Source organism: Pistacia vera, unplaced genomic scaffold (genome assembly GCF_008641045.1).
Source record: "Pistacia vera cultivar Batoury unplaced genomic scaffold, PisVer_v2 Contig138, whole genome shotgun sequence".
NCBI classification, from domain to species: domain Eukaryota; kingdom Viridiplantae; phylum Streptophyta; class Magnoliopsida; order Sapindales; family Anacardiaceae; genus Pistacia; species Pistacia vera.
In genome coordinates this window covers 610,212-631,205 of record NW_022195444.1, presented here as the reverse complement: position 1 = coordinate 631,205, position 20,994 = coordinate 610,212, and the positions used below count along the sequence as shown (strand labels likewise).

At 36.5% G+C, this 20,994-nt stretch overlaps 7 protein-coding genes and 1 pseudogene across 8 annotated transcripts; 7 read left to right on the top strand and 1 right to left on the bottom strand.

The window, feature by feature from the left end:
* Positions 1-5,465: 5,465 nt before the first annotated feature.
* On the top strand, positions 5,466-6,070 carry LOC116122816 (major allergen Pru av 1-like). Its single transcript, XM_031408626.1, has 2 exons — positions 5,466-5,649; positions 5,775-6,070. The coding sequence occupies exons 1-2, from the start codon at positions 5,466-5,468 to the stop codon at positions 6,068-6,070; spliced, it is 480 nt and encodes a 159-aa protein (XP_031264486.1).
* An 866-nt stretch (positions 6,071-6,936) lies between these two features.
* Positions 6,937-7,690, top strand: LOC116122843 (major allergen Pru ar 1-like). The gene is made up of 2 exons (XM_031408642.1): positions 6,937-7,198; positions 7,297-7,690. Exons 1-2 carry the CDS (start codon positions 7,015-7,017, stop codon positions 7,590-7,592), a joined length of 480 nt encoding a protein of 159 aa, XP_031264502.1. The 5' UTR covers positions 6,937-7,014; the 3' UTR covers positions 7,593-7,690.
* Positions 7,691-8,682: 992 nt separating this feature from the next.
* On the top strand, positions 8,683-9,402 carry LOC116122863 (major allergen Pru ar 1-like). The gene is made up of 2 exons (XM_031408668.1): positions 8,683-8,910; positions 9,004-9,402. Exons 1-2 carry the CDS (start codon positions 8,727-8,729, stop codon positions 9,297-9,299), a joined length of 480 nt encoding a protein of 159 aa, XP_031264528.1. The 5' UTR covers positions 8,683-8,726; the 3' UTR covers positions 9,300-9,402.
* A 1,102-nt stretch (positions 9,403-10,504) lies between these two features.
* On the top strand, positions 10,505-11,339 carry LOC116122867 (major allergen Pru ar 1-like). Its single transcript, XM_031408671.1, has 2 exons — positions 10,505-10,746; positions 10,866-11,339. The coding sequence occupies exons 1-2, from the start codon at positions 10,563-10,565 to the stop codon at positions 11,162-11,164; spliced, it is 483 nt and encodes a 160-aa protein (XP_031264531.1). The 5' UTR covers positions 10,505-10,562; the 3' UTR covers positions 11,165-11,339.
* A 702-nt stretch (positions 11,340-12,041) lies between these two features.
* Positions 12,042-12,828, top strand: LOC116122871 (pathogenesis-related protein STH-21-like). The gene is made up of 2 exons (XM_031408676.1): positions 12,042-12,322; positions 12,414-12,828. The coding sequence occupies exons 1-2, from the start codon at positions 12,136-12,138 to the stop codon at positions 12,710-12,712; spliced, it is 486 nt and encodes a 161-aa protein (XP_031264536.1). The 5' UTR covers positions 12,042-12,135; the 3' UTR covers positions 12,713-12,828.
* A 774-nt stretch (positions 12,829-13,602) lies between these two features.
* Positions 13,603-15,365, top strand: LOC116122868 (major strawberry allergen Fra a 1-3-like). Of its 2 annotated transcripts, XM_031408672.1 has the most exons (4): positions 13,603-14,000; positions 14,085-14,397; positions 14,489-14,536; positions 14,652-15,365. In XM_031408672.1, coding segments are annotated over exons 1-3 (501 nt in total). In that variant the 5' UTR covers positions 13,603-13,813; the 3' UTR covers positions 14,490-14,536; positions 14,652-15,365. The 2 variants fall into 2 exon arrangements, with proteins under 2 accessions (XP_031264532.1, XP_031264533.1); XM_031408673.1 differs by lacking the exon at positions 14,652-15,365 and having other exon boundaries at positions 13,604-14,000; positions 14,097-14,544.
* Positions 15,098-16,818, bottom strand: LOC116122869 (annotated as a pseudogene).
* A 2,105-nt stretch (positions 16,819-18,923) lies between these two features.
* LOC116122855 (extensin-like) lies at positions 18,924-20,442 on the top strand. The gene is made up of 3 exons (XM_031408659.1): positions 18,924-19,036; positions 19,131-19,215; positions 19,309-20,442. Exons 1-3 carry the CDS (start codon positions 19,019-19,021, stop codon positions 20,106-20,108), a joined length of 903 nt encoding a protein of 300 aa, XP_031264519.1. The 5' UTR covers positions 18,924-19,018; the 3' UTR covers positions 20,109-20,442.
* Positions 20,443-20,994: the final 552 nt, after the last annotated feature.

Here is a 20,994-nt window from a genome sequence, read left to right as displayed (position 1 = left end):
AGTAAAATACACCCTGATGGAGGATCCATATAGATTTCTTCAGACAATTCTCCATGTAGGAAAGCATTCTTCACATCAAACTGTTGTAATGGTCAATCCAGGTTTGCAACCAAAGATAACAAGACACGTACTGTGTTGATTTTGGCTATAGGTGCAAATGTCTCTATATAGTCTATCCCATGAGTTTGAGTGTACCCTTTTGCTGCTAGTCTTTCTTTAAATCGTTCATTCATACCATCAGCTTTATACTTCACAGTGTAAACCCATCGACATCCAACAGTCTTCTTTCCTAGTGGACGATCAACAAGTTCCCAAGTCTCATTCTTCTATAATGATTTCATCTCTTCATTCATAACAGCTTTTCATTTTGGATCAGATAAGGCTTCCTACACACTATTAGGAATAGATACAGTAGATAATTGATTCACAAATGACAAATTTGATTCTGACAGACGATGGTTAGACATCTAATGACTCATGGGATATTTGACCTTACTAGATGGCTAAAGTTCGTAAGTTGGTTTAGGAATCCCTCTAGTACTCCGTGGTGGTAACTGTTTTCTAATTGGTTTAGATCTATTGGTTTAGACTTTAAATCAGGAACATTTGTAGTGAATAGTGGTTGTGATATACCAGGAATGAGAGATTTAGAGTAAGATGAAGTTTCTATGGATAGAGATACCACCTCGACATTTTCATCTACTTCATCTTCTTGTTGATCAACGGGTCTAGTTTCTAACTCTCTCCCACATCTTGAACAACATAGTTAAGAGTTTGAATTTCTTCCTAACAATACTCCCCCTGAAGTTTAGACTCAGAAGAAAAATACATCAGCTCTTCATGGAACACAACATCCATGGTTACAAATAGTTGTTGAGTTAGAGGATGGTAACAGTGATACCCCTTTTGATGAACACCATACCCAACGAAAACACATGTCAATGCTCGAGGAGACAACTTGTTGCATTAATATTTATGGAGGTGTACAAAAGCAACACAACCAAAAATATGAGGTGGTAAGTTCGCGACTGTTAGAGCATTCACTGTTTTACCAAGAGCCTGGAATCGGGTCTGGAACTCAATTGAGCTAGAAGGTATTCGATTAATTATATAGGCTGCAGAAGTGAGTGCTTCTCCCCAAAAAGACAATGGCATGTGAGCTTCTATTAAGGAAGCATGAACAACCCCCAATAAATGCCGATTTTTGCTCTCAACAACACCATTTTGTTGGGGTGTGTTGGGGCAAGTAGTTTGATGAATAATACCATGTGTTGTCAAGTACTACTAAAGGTCTGTACTTTGATATTCTCCTTCATTGTCACTTCATAGAACCTGAATTTGAGCATCATACTATGTACGAACCATTTGGTGAAATCTTTGAAAAACCAAATTGACCTCCCCTTTAGATTTCATCAAACAAACCCAAGTCATCCTTGTACAATCATCAATGAAAGTAACAAACCACCGTAAACCACTTAAAGTATTAACTTGGGAGGGCCCTTAGACATCAGAGTGAATAAGCATAAAGGGATTTGAACTTTTATTCAATTTTATTGGATCAGAAACTCGATGACTCTTTGAAAGTTCACAAACATCACAGCGGAAACAACTAACATCACTTTGCTTAAACAAACTTGGAAACAATTTCTTTAAGTAACCAAATGAAGCATGTCCAAGACGCCAATGCCATAACCAAATGGAGGATTTCTGGTTGTCATCTTCTAAGCCACTGACTATAAAAGCTTGTTGTACTATGGCAATTTTTTTTCTCTAAATCCAAGAAATACAGCTTCCCTTGTCTAATACGACAACCAATCGTTTACTTTGTTTGAATCCTCTTAAACACACAAACGTCAGGCTAAAAAATCGCCACACAAGATAAAGTTTTGGTTATTTGTGAGATTGACAACAAATTGTAATTTAGAGAGGGAACAACTAAAGCTAAATCTAAGTTTAAAGTATTTTGGAAGGCTATTGATCCTTCTTCAATGACTTGGGTGGACTCAATGTTGGCAGTAGACACAAATTTTTGTGAGGATGGTTTAAAGTGTGAAATATGCATATAATTAAATGTCATGTGATCGGTAACACTAGAATTAATTATCCATGCACTATTAGAAACAGATGTACACATATGTAAAGACTTATTGTCATTTCTAGTAGTTGCTACAAATGATGAGCATTGATCAGCATCTTCTTTCTTTTCCACAATAGCAGCAACAGAGTTTTTCTCGGAATTCTTCTTCCTTTGATCACGACTGTGATCCCACCAGTCTGGATATCCAACCAATTCAAAACATTGGTTCTTGGTATGACCATATTTGTTGCAGTGGGTGTGCTTCTTGTCTGTGTCGTTTGATTTGCTGGATTTTGCATGTTGGCTTCTATTTTGGGCTACCATTACTGAAGTCTCAATATTTCCTGATTCTCCCTTCAAGGTAGTTTGACAGACTACCTCTCGTCGACTTTTGGGTAACTCTCTTCCAGATTTGGAACGGATTTTTTCTTAGAATTTCTCCACAAATTTGTTCAAACTCTCCATCCAAACCTACAAGGAAAATGTGAGCTCGTAATTGCTTGACAGATTTCTGATATGCTATTATGTCATCGGGATCCTTCATAACCACTTTATTTCGGTGGTTTAATTCCTGAAATATTTATGTCAATTCTCCATAATAGACTGAGAGTGGCCTTCCATTTTATTTAGCAGCGAAGGCTTTCTGGTGCAAGGAGAAGACAAGTAACTCATTGCTTCCATCATAGAAAGCTTTGGATAGAGCACTCCAAATTTCGTGAGCAATGGATAAGCGTAGATAATGCTTCATAATCTCAAGAGACATGGATATCAACAACCATTGTTTGACTTTCTGGTTTTTAGCATATCATTTTTTGTACCCCTCGTCGGACTCTTTTGGTGGTGGTTTCTTTCCACAAATATAGGAAAGTTTTTCTCTCTCCGCAATATGCATTTCCATAAGCTGAGACCACACATCATAGTTTGATTTGGTAAGAGTAATTCCTACATTGAAAGCTCCATCGAGTTGAATAATAATGGGTTTTGAACCTGATGATTCAGACATTGTTGACTTTGACCTTTTTTTTTTTATTACTTGGACTTGGCTTTTCTTGACTTTTTTTTTTTTAAATATTACTTGAGAATAATAAAAACTAAAGAAAATAAAACTAAAAGGAAAAATAAAAATAAAAAAGTTAAGAAAAAAAACACAAACTCTCGGACAAACACGGAAGGCAATTCAAGGTGGCGCAGCAGCGGCCGATCAAAGTCGCCAGTAACAGAACGGAGTTGATGTTAGCAGATCAGTGACGTTAGCAGCAGTCGAAGATGATGGCGACAGTGGTTGAGACAACAACAAATCAAGGACAAGACGACAACACATTGGCAGTTTCTCGGCGACAAGCTTCAGCGTTGATCTGGGTTTTTTCATCATGTTGATCTAGTTTTTTCCCTTCTTGGCTCAACGACAGCAGCGTGGTGGTGTTTCTTGGTGATTGAAGTTGTTTGGGTGATTGGGTGATGAAGTGGATTTGCGGCAGATTGGTTGAAAAAGGCTAGAGTTGTTAATTTGTTTTGGATTGGGATTTTTGGTGTTTTGTGGTTTGCAGCGGACAGTTGGTGGTTGGGTTGGTGGGTTTAGAATTTAGATTGTCGTGTTTTCTTCTTTTCGAATTGATGACAGCTGATGGTAGGATTTCTCACCAGTTAATTTCCTGGCGGTTGCTCTAGAGTGAGCAATTTTTTTTAGATCAGAGAGTGGCTCTAATACCATGTAAATTTGAAGAATTGTATTTTTAAATTCATTGATTTATCACTAAGGAGTTACACTCTTTATATAGGGAGTATAAGATCTCCTAAATCCTCTAATTATGTCAATTGCGATTACACAATATTCTGTCTGACATAATTAGTAGATTACATAATCTCTAAAATATTCTGAGATCATATACCTGACATAACTAAAGGATTATATAATATTTACATGATTGCAAAAGATTTACACAATATTATGGAAATCTTAACAGTGACTTGTGCCCTCCTCGCAGCCAAGATGTTCAAGGGCTTTGTCCTTGAGGCTGATGATATCTTCCCCAAGGTTATGCCACAAGCTATTAAGAGTGCCGAACTCATTGAAGGAGATGGAGGGGCTGGAAGCATCGGGAAAGTTAACCTTGTGGAGGGTTAGTTTACACCACAATGATCACTAAACTGTTCTAAAAACTTGTTGCATCCTTGAAAAAATTAGCTCTAACTCTTGATTGTTTTTAGATATGCAGGCAACAAACCCGCTTACATGAAACACAAGATTGATGCTCTAGACAAAGAAAGTGATCAAAAGTGGCTTGTTACAAAATCTTTTATGAATTTTATTTTTCCAATAGTGCTATTATGTAAGGATTAGGTCAAATCTTGTTTTGTTTTCTTTTTTTTATAATAGGAGGGTTCGGGCCAGCTTACGCATACCTCAACTAATCCCTGCGGTCCATTAAACATTCTATAAGCCTAATGGGGCTAGGTAAATCATGAATGTGGTAGGTGATCACTTTGTGGGACTCAAATACAAGACCTCTGGATAGCCTACCCAGATGACTAAATTCTTTTCATCTGGCACATGTTCATAGAATCTACCAATAAACAAGACTTAAAAAGTAAAAAATGTTCGTATCATTTTTATTGAATACAAGTTGATGCAGGTATATATATGATTAAAACATATATAAGTTTCAAATTTGACAAACTTAGTACTGCTAATTAAAAAAAAAAAAAAAATCAAGAATGATATTTCCTTTTCTAGAGGACCTTAATTCTAGAGGGCATTAATTAAGGTACATTATTTGTGAAAATCTACTTGCAAAGGAAGTCAATGAACTTAAGATTAATTTCAACCCCAGAGCTTACTCAAATTCATATTCTCTAAATACTTCTTGTTGATGTAGGATAGCATACATTGATGGGCATCAATTCTAGAGGGCATTAATTAAGACATCACAGGGGGTTTATTGGATTTGGCCAAACCTCAGGGGGTTTATTAATCCAGTCAATATATCATCACTGGAATTTGAAAGTACTATCAATTGTATAGCCATATTTCACGCAAAACTATTTTTTAAAAGGAATATTAGTTAGGAGGAAAGAAAAAATAAACTCACTGTGTTTCATAGCAGAACAAAGTCCTCCACTTTAAGGGTCTATTGATCGGTTCATAACTTATAGAAGTTGAATGGCTGGGAATTTTTATTGTATAATTCATATTCTTATTCAAGTCACATTACGCGATGAAAAAGATAAGCCAAACAAATATTCAGCATTCTGTATCCCCAGCCTATAAATAGCTCCTTCACTTATACCCTTTCCACAACTCATAGCTCCTTACTTATCAGTAATCACTTCTCAGTATTTCTTCTCATATTCAATTATTTAAAATTATATACTAATTAATTAGGTAATCATGGGAGTTGTCACTTATGAACTGGAGGTGACTTGTGCCCACCCCCCAGCCAAGATGTTCAAGGCCTTTGTCCTTGAGGCTGATAATCTCTTCCGCAAGGTTTTGCCACAAGAAGTTAAGAGTGGCGAACTCCTCGAAGGCGATGAAGGTGTTGGAAGCATCAAGAAAGTTACCTTTGTGGAAGGTGCTCCTATAACATAATCCAAATAATTAATCAGAGCACATGGAGCCATTTTATTTAGTTTACACCACACAGTTTTGAAAATTGCTTTGATTATTAGCACTAACTGTTTGTTTTTTGATCTGCAGGCGACAAAACCACTTACTTGAAGCACAAGATTGATGCAATAGACAAAGAAAATTTTGTATTCTGCTACACCAGCTTCGAAGGTGACTTTTTGGTTAACAAATTTGAGAAAATTAGTCACGAGACCAAGTGGGTGCCATCTCCTGATGGAGGATCAATCTTTAAGTCCACTACCAAATTCTACACCTTACCTGGCTTTGAGATGCCAGAGGATTTAATTAAATATCATAAACAGAAGGCCACTAACGCGGTCAAGGCTTTTGAAGCATACCTCCAGGCCAATCCTGATGCCTGTTAGGAAGTTATGTGGTTGATTATTTCAAGTTTTGTGTGTGATTTGTTCGCATTCATTACCAGTTACCATAATAAGTGGATCATAGATTCAAAGTATTGTTTGATTTGAATTTTCCTTTAGCATGATTATGTTGCTTAATAGACCTTGGGAGTGATCGAAAGTGACAAACTTAATTAGAACAGTTGAAAAAATGGAGATCATATTATTGGACGAAAACAGGTGATAATGACAGAAGGAAACAATTAAAAATATTGATTTTCACTGCAGCAAGTGTTCAGTCAGCTTGTTTTTTCTTAAATGAGAATAATTCTTCTCCAGCTCTAGTTTTGTTTAGTATGTTTTCTCCTAAGGCACTTGACTGATTAAAATTTTTCTGTCTTCTTTGCAACTTACATGTCAAAAATGATAATGACTGTATTAGTATATTGTAACATAACAGTGTCTCAAAATTTCACCATCAGTTTATAAAAATGTTTCAACCACTTCCAAGTCTAGTAATTAAGCACTTGTCATGAACTCGTAAATCGCTAAATTTCAATCTATAATGGAACTTGTGGTGAGAATGATCTTATATATTTTCCTTCTTTAAACTATGTGCACCGGACATAAAGATCAAATAATCCAAGAACTCCATGTCAAAACTTTCTTTTGTTTGATTAGTAATATTTATTCATTGTAGATTTTACACTTGATGCTCAGATTTGTTCTTTGTGCAACCATTTAAGAATTACATGTTGATAATTCAGAAAAGAATGGAGGTGAGTACAAAATTTGGAATCAATTCATCACTTTCTACACAAAGTTGCCTTCAAATTTTAGTCTATAAATATAAGGCTCAATTCCCTTCATCTCTCACCTCAAAATCTCCCTACAAATAAATCAATCTTCCTCCTCCACATTGCCACCATTCTTGTTCCCTTCAATTAATTACAAGCATCCAAGTTATAATGGGTGTGTTCACTTATGAAATGGAGGTCACAACAAAAATCCCTCCAGCTAAGATGTTCAAGGCATTTGTTCTTGATGGTGACAAGCTTATCCCTAAGACTGTTCCAGGGGCCATTAAAAATGTTGAACTCATTGAAGGAGATGGAGGGCCTGGTAGCATCAAGAAAATTACTTTCGGCGAAGGCTAGTTTACGTCTTAATAACTAAATTTTTTGGATTTCTTTATGGGAAAAAAAATGAAAGCACTAAAGTGACTTGTATTATTCTTTTTTCACTTGCAGGGAGCCAATTCAATTATGTGAAGCATAAGGTTGAAGCATTAGACAAAGAGAATTTTAGCTACAGCTACAGTGTGATTGAGGGTGATGCATTAATGAAATCACTTGAGAAAATTACTTATGAGATCAAGATAGCATCTTCTCCAGACGGTGGATCCATCTGCAAAAGCAACAGCAAGTACTTCACCGTTGGCGACTTCGAAATCAAGGAAGAACAAATCAAGGGTGGGAAAGAAAAGGCTTCAGGATTGTTCAAAGCCATTGAAGCCTATCTTTTAGCGAATCCTAATGCCTATTAAGAAGGTCAATTTTATTCTGCTGAGAAGGTCTTTCACTCTTTTTATTGTGCTTAATAAGGGTTCGCTATTGTGACCACCGAGTGGCCTGTAGTGTTTCAATGGAACAGAGTCTGTTGTTTTTTTCAGTTTACAATAAATATATTCAAAATTATATGACTTTATTAAAGTTTTTTGTTATCTATTTAAAAATAAGATCACTTTGTTTCATGGCAGAACAAAGTCTTACAGCTTCCATGGCTATGGTTTTCATTTGATGAATCAATAACTAAGAGGAACAAAGGGATCAGTAATAAGATTTAACCTCTAAACAAGTATAAAATTCAGAAAAAATTCAGGATAGGTATATATTCTTCTCTGAATGACTTGAATATATGGCCAATTCTTGATCTTCTAGAAAAATGCAATGACCCACCAGCCCGCGAGCTACAAGCGAATCATATAATAGGATTTCGAACCAAAGAGTCAGAAATATGACACATTCTCATTGAAAAGAAGAGGATTCAAGGTCAGTACTTTAAGCTCTATCAAATATCAATTTCCTTCATTGAACGATTAAACCGGTATTTATTAGTCTGTTAGTATAGGTGCTAATAGTATTCATAACATTGAACCTTTTTTTTTTTTTTCTCTCTTCTTTAATCATAATGAAGACCAAACTTTCATTTCCACAAGGAGTTGTAAAGAGTCAATAAATGCCGCCTAAGTTGGTTGTGATAGACATCCCCAACGCTCATCATCAAGATTTAGGTCCATTTCTTATAGCATATATGATGCCCATTTTTCAACTCTCAGTTTATCAATCTTCCTGGAAAGCACAAAAGAAAAAAAGTTACGGCATTGAATAGGTTGAATAAACGGTTAGAATCATTTCCACATTAACAATCTGCCTCACAAAAACAGATGTGTCTCTCAAATTGACTACAACATTGATATATAATATTTGAGCATTTTAATGATGAAGAAATGAACCTGCATTAAATATTTACCAAAAGTTTCTGAAGCCATTACTTACTGGACAAACTAGTACACTGTCTTCTCAATCTATATATACCACCTTTGGCCTTCACCATGATAACCCATTCAAGAGCTTTCCTATTTTAATTGGTTCATCTTTAGTATTGAAACAAAGCAATCATGGGTGTCATCACTTTCACTGAAGAGTTCACCAGCCCTGTCCCAGCTGGAAGATTGTTCAAAGCCTTTGTTCTTGATTTCGACAACCTCTTACCGAAGCTTATGCCTCAAGCTTTCAAGAGTATCGAAACAATCAAAGGCGATGGGGGCCCTGGAACCATCAAGAAGCTGAACTTCACTGAAGGTCAGTTGCATTTACTTAATTTCACTAGTTTTGACACTTACATTGTAGGAATAATCAAATTTGAAGTGTTTTTGTTGTTCTGTTACTATGCAGGTGATGGAGCTAAGTACTTGAAGCACAGGATTGATGCATTGGACAAAGAGAAGATGATATACAACTATACATTAATTGAGGGCGATGGAATGGACAAGGTTGAATCAGTTTCTTATGAGATTAAGTATGAGGCCTCCCCTGATGGAGGGTGCAAAGGCACCAGTGTTAACAAGTACTACCCAAAACCAGGCGTCAAACTCGACGAAGAGAAAATTAAGGAAGCCAGGGCAAAGGCCATGGGCATTTACAAAGCTGTGGAAGCCTATCTCTTGACAAATCCTGATGTCTATGCCTAAGTGCTTGCAGCTCACAAGAGTGGCTGCACTGTTACCTTATTAAATCTAAATCAGGCAATTTGGGTTAATGAATAAAAGTCTTGTTTCCTTTTCATCTTATTAAGTTTGATCTTATGTTCTGTTTGAACCAGAAATGCCTTGTATAATAGAAACTTAAAGATGAAGCAGATCATTAATTAATAGAAAGACTAGATTTTTCATGGAATAAATCAATCTAATTACAGAAGACTGAACTGCTTAAACACTTTGGTATGTTGGATTAAATATGATAGAGAACAGTCTATAACAACAGTAATGTAATATTTAGTAACAATTTCCTAGTTAAATATTTTATCAGAAGGAGGCAGTCTATTTGAGTTTCTAAAGTTGTGATACTTTGCTACTAATGGAGACAGTAAAATGAAAATATGTACTGAACTTTCTAAATGGCTTCTGTTAAAAGAACGATCTGCATTTACCGAACAGCAGATACTCTTTGATAATTAATTGATAGCTGAAGTGATTGATGATTCAATATTTTAAGGAGTTGAAGCAGGCAAATAAATAAAGCTGAATATAATAGGAAAGGTAATCTAATCTTCAGAATAGGATCTGAATATGCTCAAGAACAGACAAAAATGGCCGATTTAGTGTCTCGGATATTTCAATGTAAAAGCTAGCCACATCTTAACAAATATTTAATTCTCCCAACATTTAAAAAAACACTGGATTTACCAACAGGGTTTCTCCAAAATGACTAAACAAAGAACTCTACTACGATTATAACTGTCTTAATATGTACCAAAATTTGAGAAATCGAGGCCATTTTACTTGTAGAAACCTAAAAAAATTTCGGATCGTTTATGCTTTTGATATGCATTCTTGGTCCTATTTTTCATGATCAGAATTTGTCTTCAGTATGTGTTTAAAGCTATTGGAACTCAAGTTTTGTTCCTTGCACTTGTATTATGAAGTCTGAAAATGCTTATCTAAAAGGATTTTAGTGCCATATTTGATATCCTTAATTTTGTTGTTTGCATTTGTACCAATGTAGTTTCAGCTGTTTCAATTTACTCAGTCTCTGGTCTTTGGAAAATCAGCCCTGAAAATGATTTGAATATTTTTTAACAATTGGAAAACAATTTCAAGAACAAGTATTCAACCAAATCTTGAAACTTATAAATACCAAAGCCCTCTCCCATTATCCCATATCAAGTTTGAAAACAACTCCCCACTTCTCTAGTAATCAAGCTCACTCTTTTGTTACAATTTCTCATAGGTATCATGGGTGTCTTCACTTACACTGATGAATATACTTCCTCAGTACCTCCTGCAAGGCTTTTCAAGGCTTTGATTGTTGACTCTCACAACCTTATCCCAAAACTTATGCCACTTGCTGTAAAGAGCATTGATATCATTGAAGGTGATGGAGGGGCCGGGAGCATCAGGCAGATCAACTTCGGCGAAGGCAATACATTTGGACTATCTAGCATACATTTTCATATATGTTCATTTATGTACCAAAGTTTCCAAAAATGAAACTACTAAAAATAGACTAAATGCAAGTGTTCTGGTTTTCTGATGCAGGTAGCCAAGTAAAGAGTATGAAGAACAGAATTGATGAGCTAGACCTAGAGAATTTTTCATACAAATATAGTTTGATCGAAGGCGACGGACTAATGAATAAGCTTGGCAAGATTACTTATGATGTCAAGTTTGAGCCAACACGAGATGGTGGTAGCAAAAGCAAGATGTCAAGCACTTACTATACTAAGGGTGACATTGTGCTGACTGAAGATGAAATTAAGGAAGGCAAGGAAAAGGCCTTGGGAATGTACAAAATTGTAGAGGCCTACCTCCTGCAAAACCCAGACGCATATGTTTAAATGTTTTCTTTTCCTTATCCCTTGTGCTGTAGTCCTGTCACTTTTGCTCTGGCCTGGCTATGGTAGCCTTTGCCTATTTAATAAGGATGTTAACCCTCTTGTGATTGTGGGTTGACTGCAATGTTTATGGTGTTCTGTTGTTTCAGCTTGAATACAAAGGCCATTGAAAGAAGTTGGCAACAAAATTATGTATACATTTGCTAAAACTGTTTGACTGAATTTTGGCATTCTGGATTTTGCTGAGGTATAGCCAAAAACAAAACTGAAAAAACAGAAAAAATTAATAACAAAAAATATTCTGCCGGCCTCAATGCCATGTACCTCTGCAGAGTTTGTTTATTGTAATATTTATAAAATTGGGCTTATTTTCCATGGGCTACAAAACTGGTCAAGTCCTAGTGTTCAGATTAGAAAGGAATGTTCTCTGGGCTTGATTCGCTTTTATTTTCTGAAGTCTGACCAACCACTTACATGGACCATGTGAGCCTACATTTTTCTGCATTAAAAGCTTGTTGAAGACCAACCGAGCCATATGCTCTGGATTTGTCCTACAAAAGAAGCTTCACATGTTGTCATTTTCAGGTTCATAGACTTTTCTTGATGTTGAGGAGAAGTGATCCAGTTTTCATTAGATGGAGAGTTGGCCATCTAGAATAACAGATATTTTCTTCTAAGTTAATTAAAACAAATTAGAATGTCAACAATTTCCCTTCCTAACTGAGCATAGAGATTCCAAGTAACTTCCAAAATTTTCATATATTCTAGATCACTAACAGTCACCAAGAAAAAATATTCTCAAAAGAACCCTCTATCGGTGTTGAACACTTGAACTGGTCAAACTTACGCCATATTATTATCCTTTACTTTGAATTTTTATGTGACCGGTATACTTTAAAGATAAAGCTAAATTTTTCCCCAACTCTTATCAATCATAGCACTCCTCTTGATTGTCCCAAACCACAGAATTCAACATGGGTGAACCCAAATCAATAACTCAGTCATTTGTAGCTCAGGTGACTCCTGCCAGGATGTTCAAGGCCTTAATCCTCGACTCCCATAATATCTGCCCCAAGCTCATGTTTTCATCAATCAAAAGCATCGAATATATCGAAGGTGACGGAGAGGTTGGCTCCATCAAACAGATCAATTTCACTGAAGGTTAGAACTCACATAGTAGCTCATTTTCTTTTACTATGCTATACATTAAAATGCAAAGTAACAAACATGTCTGTTTTGTTTGAATTTCCAGGAAGTTCAATAGGATATATGAAGCATAGAATAGACATGCTTGATAAGGAGAATTATATGTGCAAATATACATTTATAGATAGTGATATATTGATGGACAGGCTTGAATATATAACATATGAGGTGAAGTTTGAAGGGCATGGCCATGGAGGGTGTGTCTGCAAGATCACAAGCGAATTCAAACCAAAAGAAGGTGTAGAGATCAAGGACATTGACATTGAACTGGGGAAGGACAGAGCTATTGGAATGTATGAAGTTGTAGAAGCTTACCTCATAGCACACCATCATGATTATGCTTAAAAAGTTCAGTTCTGCAATTTTTTTTCTGGAATTTCCATCTCTTGTGCAAGATATCAGGGTGAATCTCTGGATCAATCTATGTTAATACATTTAACACACTTTTTATTTATTTCGATCTTTTTTTCTAGAAACGAATGAATATATAATTATAAAGAAGAGAACAAACTATTTACAAAAATTACGACCCATCTAAAGGATCGCAAAAAGATGTATACAGAATATATATCTAACGATCATTAAAAAGCTATACCAGTAACAGAAGATATGGTATAGAGATCCTTTTAAAAGAATTAAATCAATAACAAAAGTTGGGTAATTAGGAAAAGAAAGGATTAAGGTATAGCAAAAGAGCAGAGAGATAAGACTTTGCACCATATAAGCTTTTGAACTTCTGCAGGCTGTTGGGCGCCTGAACAATCAGTTCTTGTGGTTCAGTACAATGGAAACTATTATTAGTATATCGCACCCAATGACTCAATTAAGTCGCGCACTGCTAAAGAAAAGTTTGGCATTTGGGTTAATAACCACTTGGATACCCTCCTCTTACAAGCCGGTTTTAAGGGTGAGTTCCACCCATTTGTGGTTATTATAGTTATTATCAGAGCAACTCCACACCAGGAGTCCCTTGTTGCATTTGCGAAGTCATGTGGGCACCCTTTCCTACAATCCAATTTTATGGGTGAGTTTTACCCATTTGTGATTGTTAAAATCCATCTAAAAGTAGTGATTAGACACTAAACCAAAATATTCCACAAATTTATACAATTTATTCTTAAGAGGTCCAGTTTTTAGTTTTACTACGCAGGCAGTTCAAAGCAATGCCCCAGTTCGGTAAGCCCCAACTAAACTCAGTTGGCGCAGCCCTTGTTTTCCATTGAGTAATATCTTTGAAATTTAATACAAGAGAAGTCCAGCAGCCACAAAAAAGTCCTTGAAAAGTCTGTGTTTCCTGTAGTTGCATTGTAACTCTAGTCTTTGTAATCATGCTTAAGGAAATTTGTTACCAAACCCACCATTTATAAATACTTCAGAGTAATCCTTAACACTACAAAAGAATCTTGTGTGATCTCCTCTTCTCTTTACTTCAATCTACAAACAATCATGGGAGTTAGTACTTTTACACAAGAGTACAAGTGTCCAATTGCACCGCCGCGCATGTTTAAGGCCTTGGTTGTGGATTCCAACAATTTGTTTCCAAAACTCTTTCCCCAATTCATCAAAAGCGTCAATGTAATTCAAGGTGATGGTGGAGCAGCTGGAAGCATTGAGCAAGTCAACTTTACTGAAGGTTAACAATCTCTAATGACAGACTAACCAAATTTAAGTTAAGGTGGTGCTTTTCATAGTACTTATGGAGGCTTTTTTTCTTTTGGTAACTTTGCAGGCACTCAATTTAAATATGTGAAGCATCGAATTGATGAAATCGATGAAAAGAATTTGGTGTGCAAGTACACCATGATTGAAGGAGATGCATTAGGAGACAAGCTTGAGTCTATTGTTTATGAGGTCAAATATGAGGCAGATAGTGATGGTGGTGGTTGCATTTGTAAGATGACAAGCCATTACCACATGGTGGGGGAATTTGAGATCAGAAAAGAAGAAATTGAGGCTGGCAATGACAAAGTTGCAGGAATATACAAGATTGTGGAAAACTACCTCTTGGACAATCCTCAAGTTTACGCATAGTTTGTGCATTAAATATTGTGTAGTGTGTCTTTATATTCTAAGCATGATTGTTGTTTCTCTTGTGACATGTCCCTCTGAATTTTTTTCCAGGATTCATGTATGCCAATGAATTCCCGCTTGTATCAGTGAAAATAAAGGGTAATGCCGCCCATGCATTAAGATTTTGAGAAATTTATGAATGATTCACTTCAAGTACTTAATAAAAACCAATCAGGACCATGACAATTTGATATCTTATTATGAATAATGCCAGAATTTAAGAAACAAAGTAGGACAGCGATCAGAACCTAGCAATGTCTTTGTCAAGGAAGGAATGGCAGATTGAGGCACATTGGTAAGCTGATGAAAAGAGTTATGATGCTGCTGTGAAACTCCAATATAAGTATTTGAAATTCCTAAAGAGTCATAAGTGTACTGAGACCATTGTGGAATGGCATTGGAAGGAGGAACAGGAACTCCTTGATGAGAAGTATTGGAGAACTTTGCTGGCACAAAACTGGCCGCTAACAATGCTTGAGCAGGTTCATTTGGCTGAGCCTGGAACGAATTTCAAGGAGGCATTGAAGGTGTGTGTACTGGAGAGTGAAACCCCTTATAACCATAGTCAAATCTATGGTAGAGTTGCAGAGCGGAGTGGAGTGCTTTACCACACACTTGACATATCCGTTTTGGCCTAAAATATCCTCTTCTTCTACCTTCCTATACATAAGCATTGGGTTTCGCTAGAAGGTATGCATCAACTGCCTTAGCCATTGACAAGACCCTTGTTTTTTTGAAGATATGTATCAAAAGTGTTGTCAAAAAGAAGATGAAGACTTGATCAATCAGTTTTGTATGGTTAAAGAAGTTACACCGATGAAAACTGATGTTTAGTTATGTGATGTTGTCATGTTAAGTTATATCTTAACCGTCAAGATAGTTTTGTGATGTTATCCCTTTAAAAATCTATATAAAGTGATTGAGTGTAAAGTTGTACTATGGCACATGTATGAGTTTTTTATGAATGAAAATTATCTTTTCTCATGCATGTGTTTATCTTTATGAAATCGGAAGCCTGAACTTGATTTGTTTGCCTTTCAATTTCCAACAAATGGTATCAGAGCCCTTTATCTTAAGGGACCTGTGAGAGATGTGAGATATTGCTGAATTTTGTGAATGAATTCAGTGAGGAGGAGTAAGATCTTCCTGAAGGATTGTGAAGAAAATCCTTGCAAGTTTGGCAGAAAGAGTGGCTGCAAAGTTGGCTGCAGAAGTGGCAGCAATGCAACAAGTTTGGCAGCAAGATAGGCTGCAAAGTTGGCTGTAGGATTGGCGGCAAAGCAGCAAGAGTGGCAGCAAGAAGTGACTGCAAGAGTGACGACAAGAGCGCTGCAAGAGTGGCTGCAGAATTCACAGCAAGGCAGCAAGAGTGGCTGCAAGGTTGGTTGCAAGAATGGCTGCAAAGTTGGCTAAGCATGTAATGTGCTTGGTTGTTTTATGCTTACCGCAAGGAGGAGTAAGCTTGATGATGGCTGCAAGAATGGCAGCAGGTATGGCAGCAAGTATGGCTGCAAAGTTTGATAAGCATGTAATGTGCTCGGTTGTTTTATGCTTACTCACAAGGAGGAGTTAGCTTGATGATAATTGCAAGAATGACTGCAGAGTTTGGGAGTTTACAGCATTATTGATGCAAGGAGGAGTGTTGAAGATATGCATCAAAGGTGCTGTCAAAAAGAAGATGAAGATTTGATCAATCAGTTTTGAACGGTTATGGAAGTTACATTGATGAAAACTGATGTTTAGTTATGTGATGTTGTCATGTTAAGTTACATTTTAACCGTCAAGGTAGTTTTGTGATGTTATCCCTTTAAAAATCCATAAAAAGGGATTGAGTGTAATATGGCACATGTATGAGTTTTTTATGAATAAAATTTATCTATTCTCATGCATGTGTTCATCTTTATGAAATTGGAAGCCTGAGACTTGATTTGTTTAGCTTCCACTTTCCAACATGTTTAATGTTTGCAGCATTTCCTTCAGATAATAAGGTGTCCCCCAATATTCATACTCTACATTCATCTTGGCCAAGCAACCGCCTTCTCTGGTTGATGTGAAACTAAACTCTGCCACATAAGCATTCACTTTGAGGCCAAGGGTACCACCTCCAACGATAGAGTACTTGAATATATACATGGTTCTCGTGATCCATCACTTCGACGCGATCCTTAACATAGTTAAAGTCCTTAATAGCTGCAGTAAAGTGTATTCATATGTTATTGGTTAGATATTAAGTGAAGAAGATTAAGATCATAAACTTGTTAGGATTAAGATTCATTATGTCACAAAACATCAGTGAGGTTGAACTTTTTGATTGTGCCAACCCCACCATCTCCTTCAACAATTTCAATGCAGTAAATGACAACAGGCAGAAGCTTAACCATGAGGTTATGTGCATCACAAATTGAAGCCTTCCATTAAAGCCAAAGCCTTAAAATAATTAACTTATGCAATGATCTTGGATAAGTTTCTAATTTTTCCTTTCTTCTCTCCTGGAGGTTGATTAAGAAAACATGAAGTTGGGTTATGACCGACGCCCATGTACTTATCTTATTATACAAGCAATCTCAAGAGGGTAAGCTTTAATTCCTAAGTAAATTAGATTTACATAAGACATTAATATAAGTCAAATCAAGAATGGGAATATAGTGTTTTCATTTTTTTCTCACATAATTCTTCTGATATGAAAATGAGTTAAGCAATTGTTGACATGAGAGCCAGCCTGTATATTCCCACAAACAACATGCTAGAAATTTCCTGCTTTCAATCATAGGAGAATTACTCACTGTAGGCTGAGACTACATATGTCCCTCGTACTCGGAGAATCGCATAACATTGGGAATTCATATTCAGTATGTTACCAAATGATGTTTTAGATTACTGAAACATAGTTAATATTATCGAAATATCGTATAGCAGCAAAATCCATCAAATCTTTTTTGCTCTCTCTTTTTCCTTGCAAAAGTACTCCATTTGGTACGACTCTTGAGATTGTTAAGGGTCAGGATGCTCAGTGGTGTGAAAGCACAAAATGATATGAACATAACTGTCCCCAGAATTGTTATCTTCTTTCTGGACTCTAGTAACAGTAAAAAATTCATTAATATTCACTCATTCATTGCACCTCATGCTATGCTGAAAGATAGAAGGTCAAATATGTTGCTCTCGTGAACAAGCCAAATGATCCGAGCTAATTGAAAAGATAATTTCTCTGCATTAAAAAGCCTCAACAAGATCAAACAATATTCAACTTTAAGTTCTCCCTGCCAAACCCATTAGTCTAAAAACCAACTAAAGCACAAAAACTCACTCTTGACTCTTTTAAGTTTTAATGCCTCCATCTCCACTAGGGGCAAATTTTTCTCATGTATTCTGTTCTGCAGACACCTGGTCTTTCAGTCAAAGTGATCGTCGGAAAGGTTATCAATTAATCTTCATTAATCAATATTATAAAAATGAGAACTCAGCAGATATTTAATTGTCCTAAAGAGATTTGGCAGATTTAAAATGGTCAGACTCAAGAAACATACCTAAAAGGACATTTTACATTAAAGCATTGCACTATGTTCAAAAGTTTATAAAGTTTGGCTGGGATGGAAACCTCAAATCATCAAATAATTGCACGGTGGAATCTCCATTTCAGGCAATACTCACAAAAGGAAGATACTGCTACCAAAACTTTGTGAGATCTCCATTTCAATAATGCACTGAACAATCTCACTAATTAAGATCTATTACTTTAATCAAAACAAAGGATTTGATGCTTATTTGATTAACAACTTAATGTTTTCGAGATAAACGTTGCAGAATTTTTTGGAATCAAATGACCCTCCAGTAATTTTCTTGGCTATTGATACCAAAACCAAAAGGTTATCAAAGTGTGGTTTATGTCTCAATCACAAGGTAAAGCTCCTAAAAACCTTTTAAACAAATGTAAAGAATCTTCCTTTAAACCTTCCATCAATCTTTATGACAAAAACGAAAGGTGGGTTATGCTTTCCAGCACAAATAAACAAGAAATTTTGTCATTTTTAATTGGTACAGTGTTACTTGTGACAAAAGGATTCTCCAAGAGCGGAATTGGATATCCTTACACCTAAAAAGCTACTTTGACTCTTTTCAGTGCTGATAATGAAGCCATGAATGTAAATAAGGAAAACAACCATCATCTGCTCTTGTTCACTTTTAATTTCCTTTTTTATGGTCGGTTTTGGATATCCAAGACTGCATACACCTCTCTCAATTATAAATGGCCATCCATACAAAAGCAAATTCCCTTTGCCACACTATTTCAAGGTCCATACAAAGCACGCCGACCCCCCCTCTCTTGAACCCACCTCTGCTCTCGTTGCCCCTTTAAGATTTGTCATTTGATAATGACTTCTAAAAGCCAATCAAGCAGCAATATTATCTTCCTTCGAGAAAAAGAGATTCCTTACATGTCCCACACCATTTTGCCTTTCAAATATTCCTTCCTGTATACAAATAAATGCCACCTATTGACTCTTCATTCTCACTCTCCGCCATTTCCATCCCAGACAAAATATTTCTCTTTGGTTTCCTCTATTTTCCTCCATTTGCCTAATGATTCCGGAGTTAGAGGTACACTTCCTACCATTAATGGAGATTTCAATGTTTTATTCTTACATTGCACAAGATTTGTATCTCACCATTTTTAATCTCTCTTTAAATGCAGAAACCTAGAGTTACTGAAATACAACTTCGAATGGACTGCAATGGCTGTGTACAGAAGATCAAGAAGGCTTTACATGGCATCAATGGTAAATTGCATCTATTATCCTTTAATATTTTTCATTCCATTTCTGCAGCATTAGCATGGAAACATAATTGTGAAAGCTCCTTTCTGTTTCCAGGTATATATGATCTCTATATTGATTTCCCTCAACAAAAATTAACGATTATCGGGTGGGCAGACCCCGAAAGAATAATGAAAGCTATAAAGAAGACAAGGAAGACTGCCACAATATGTTCCCATTCAGAAGTCACAGATTCTAGCGATCAGCCACCAGAACAACCACAAGAGGGTGGAGGTGGACCACCCCCTGAAACAGCAAACCCTCCCCCACCATCACCAGAGGGTGGTGGTCCACCACCAGAGGGAGGCGGTCCACCAGCAGAAGCAGCACAAGCAGCTGAACCTCCGAAAGATCAAACACCACCACCACCACCTGAGAATCCACTCCCTCCACCAGAGAATCTGCCACCTCCACAGAATCCACCCCTAGTGGTGCAACCTTCACCCATTGCAGCTGAAACCAATGCCAGCCAACAAGCAGGTCCCTCTGGGCCAAAAGACATTGGAGACGTCCATGTTATATACCACCACCCTCCTGATTACGCCTACAGTTATGGCTACGCACCCAGCTACAGTAGGCACTGGAACAGATACAGTAATGGCCAAGGGTTTCAACAAGTTGCACCCCAAGGTCCACAACCCACCTATGTCACTCACAGTTACAACACTTACAAGCCATCACCTTATGTCACAGAATATGAATATGTCAAGTCACCACCAAGACATCAAAACTATAGCCGGGTGGACCACTACAGTGAAGATTATCATAGTAACAATGGCTATCACAACAATAACAGCAATGGAAACATCACATCAATGTTTAGTGATGAAAATCCGAATGCATGTAGGATAATGTAGAAGGGTTTCAGAGTTGATGATCAATCTGAACACGTAGCTGATGTTTGGTTGGTTTTGCTTCACAGGGAGAAACTTGAAAAAGAATAATTAATTAATGATGAAAGAGTCCCGTGGAAGTAATATTTTGTAATGAGCATGAGAAATTTTTTAGCTAGCTAGGGAAGAATGAGATTCTAAGCTTGTAAGTGCTGGGAGAATCGATTCTGCCTTCCACTTGTGAGATGGCTAAGACTTGGGACACCCGGCTGGGTAGTTCTTTATTGTAGAAGAATACATTAAAGATGTTATTATATTCTACAAAAGCACTGATCAGCCTTCCATTTTTGAAAGATTAACATCCTTCAGATTATATATCATCTATATCTCCTCCCTTCTGCCATGTCAAAAGATTCCATAAAGATAATAATGTCTTCGTAAAATGCCTTTCCAAAACAAAGTTAGTGTTTTTCTCAAACAAGTAATTCCTGAAACTTCCTTTTTCCTTCTTTTTATCATTTTTCTCCACCAAGTTTTCACATCAACAATCTTTATTAATTGATCTAAACCTTTAAGAAAACAAAAGGGAACCCGTATCACAGAAATTTCCAGATATTCAAACAGATGCAATCAAATCAACACTGGATACAAAAACTAACGAAAATATGTTCATAAGGCACTGCAACAAATTTTATGTAGACTATGGATCAAGAACCTTGTTTTGTTGCAGTGCCTTGTGAACAACATATTTTTCCGGTGGATCATAGCAAGGTTCTTGATCTACTCGAAAGACAACAATTCTGCCCCAAGTGAAACGCTGATAATTACACAAAGAAAAAATAACTACAATTGGTAAATCCTAAAGGTGGAATCCGGTGCTCAAAAACACTAATGAACGGATCAGGAGGAG

Bases quoted from the DNA above. Each gene is read 5' to 3' on its own strand.
- LOC116122816 (XM_031408626.1), top strand. From the start codon at position 5,466: ATGGGAGTTGTCACTTATGAACTGGAGGTGACTTGTGCCCACCCCCCA. The intron at 5,650-5,774 runs GTGCTCCTATAA...TTTGATCTGCAG, and splicing joins GAAAGTTACCTTTGTGGAAG to GCGACAAAACCACTTACTTG.
- LOC116122843 (XM_031408642.1), top strand. From the start codon at position 7,015: ATGGGTGTGTTCACTTATGAAATGGAGGTCACAACAAAAATCCCTCCA. The intron at 7,199-7,296 runs GCTAGTTTACGT...TTTCACTTGCAG, and splicing joins GAAAATTACTTTCGGCGAAG to GGAGCCAATTCAATTATGTG.
- LOC116122863 (XM_031408668.1), top strand. From the start codon at position 8,727: ATGGGTGTCATCACTTTCACTGAAGAGTTCACCAGCCCTGTCCCAGCT. The intron at 8,911-9,003 runs GTCAGTTGCATT...GTTACTATGCAG, and splicing joins GAAGCTGAACTTCACTGAAG to GTGATGGAGCTAAGTACTTG.
- LOC116122867 (XM_031408671.1), top strand. From the start codon at position 10,563: ATGGGTGTCTTCACTTACACTGATGAATATACTTCCTCAGTACCTCCT. The intron at 10,747-10,865 runs GCAATACATTTG...TTTCTGATGCAG, and splicing joins GCAGATCAACTTCGGCGAAG to GTAGCCAAGTAAAGAGTATG.
- LOC116122871 (XM_031408676.1), top strand. From the start codon at position 12,136: ATGGGTGAACCCAAATCAATAACTCAGTCATTTGTAGCTCAGGTGACT. The intron at 12,323-12,413 runs GTTAGAACTCAC...TTGAATTTCCAG, and splicing joins ACAGATCAATTTCACTGAAG to GAAGTTCAATAGGATATATG.
- LOC116122868 (XM_031408672.1), top strand. From the start codon at position 13,814: ATGGGAGTTAGTACTTTTACACAAGAGTACAAGTGTCCAATTGCACCG. The intron at 14,001-14,084 runs GTTAACAATCTC...TTTTTTCTTTTG, and splicing joins GCAAGTCAACTTTACTGAAG to GTAACTTTGCAGGCACTCAA.
- LOC116122855 (XM_031408659.1), top strand. The intron at 19,216-19,308 runs GTAAATTGCATC...TTCTGTTTCCAG, and splicing joins GGCTTTACATGGCATCAATG to GTATATATGATCTCTATATT.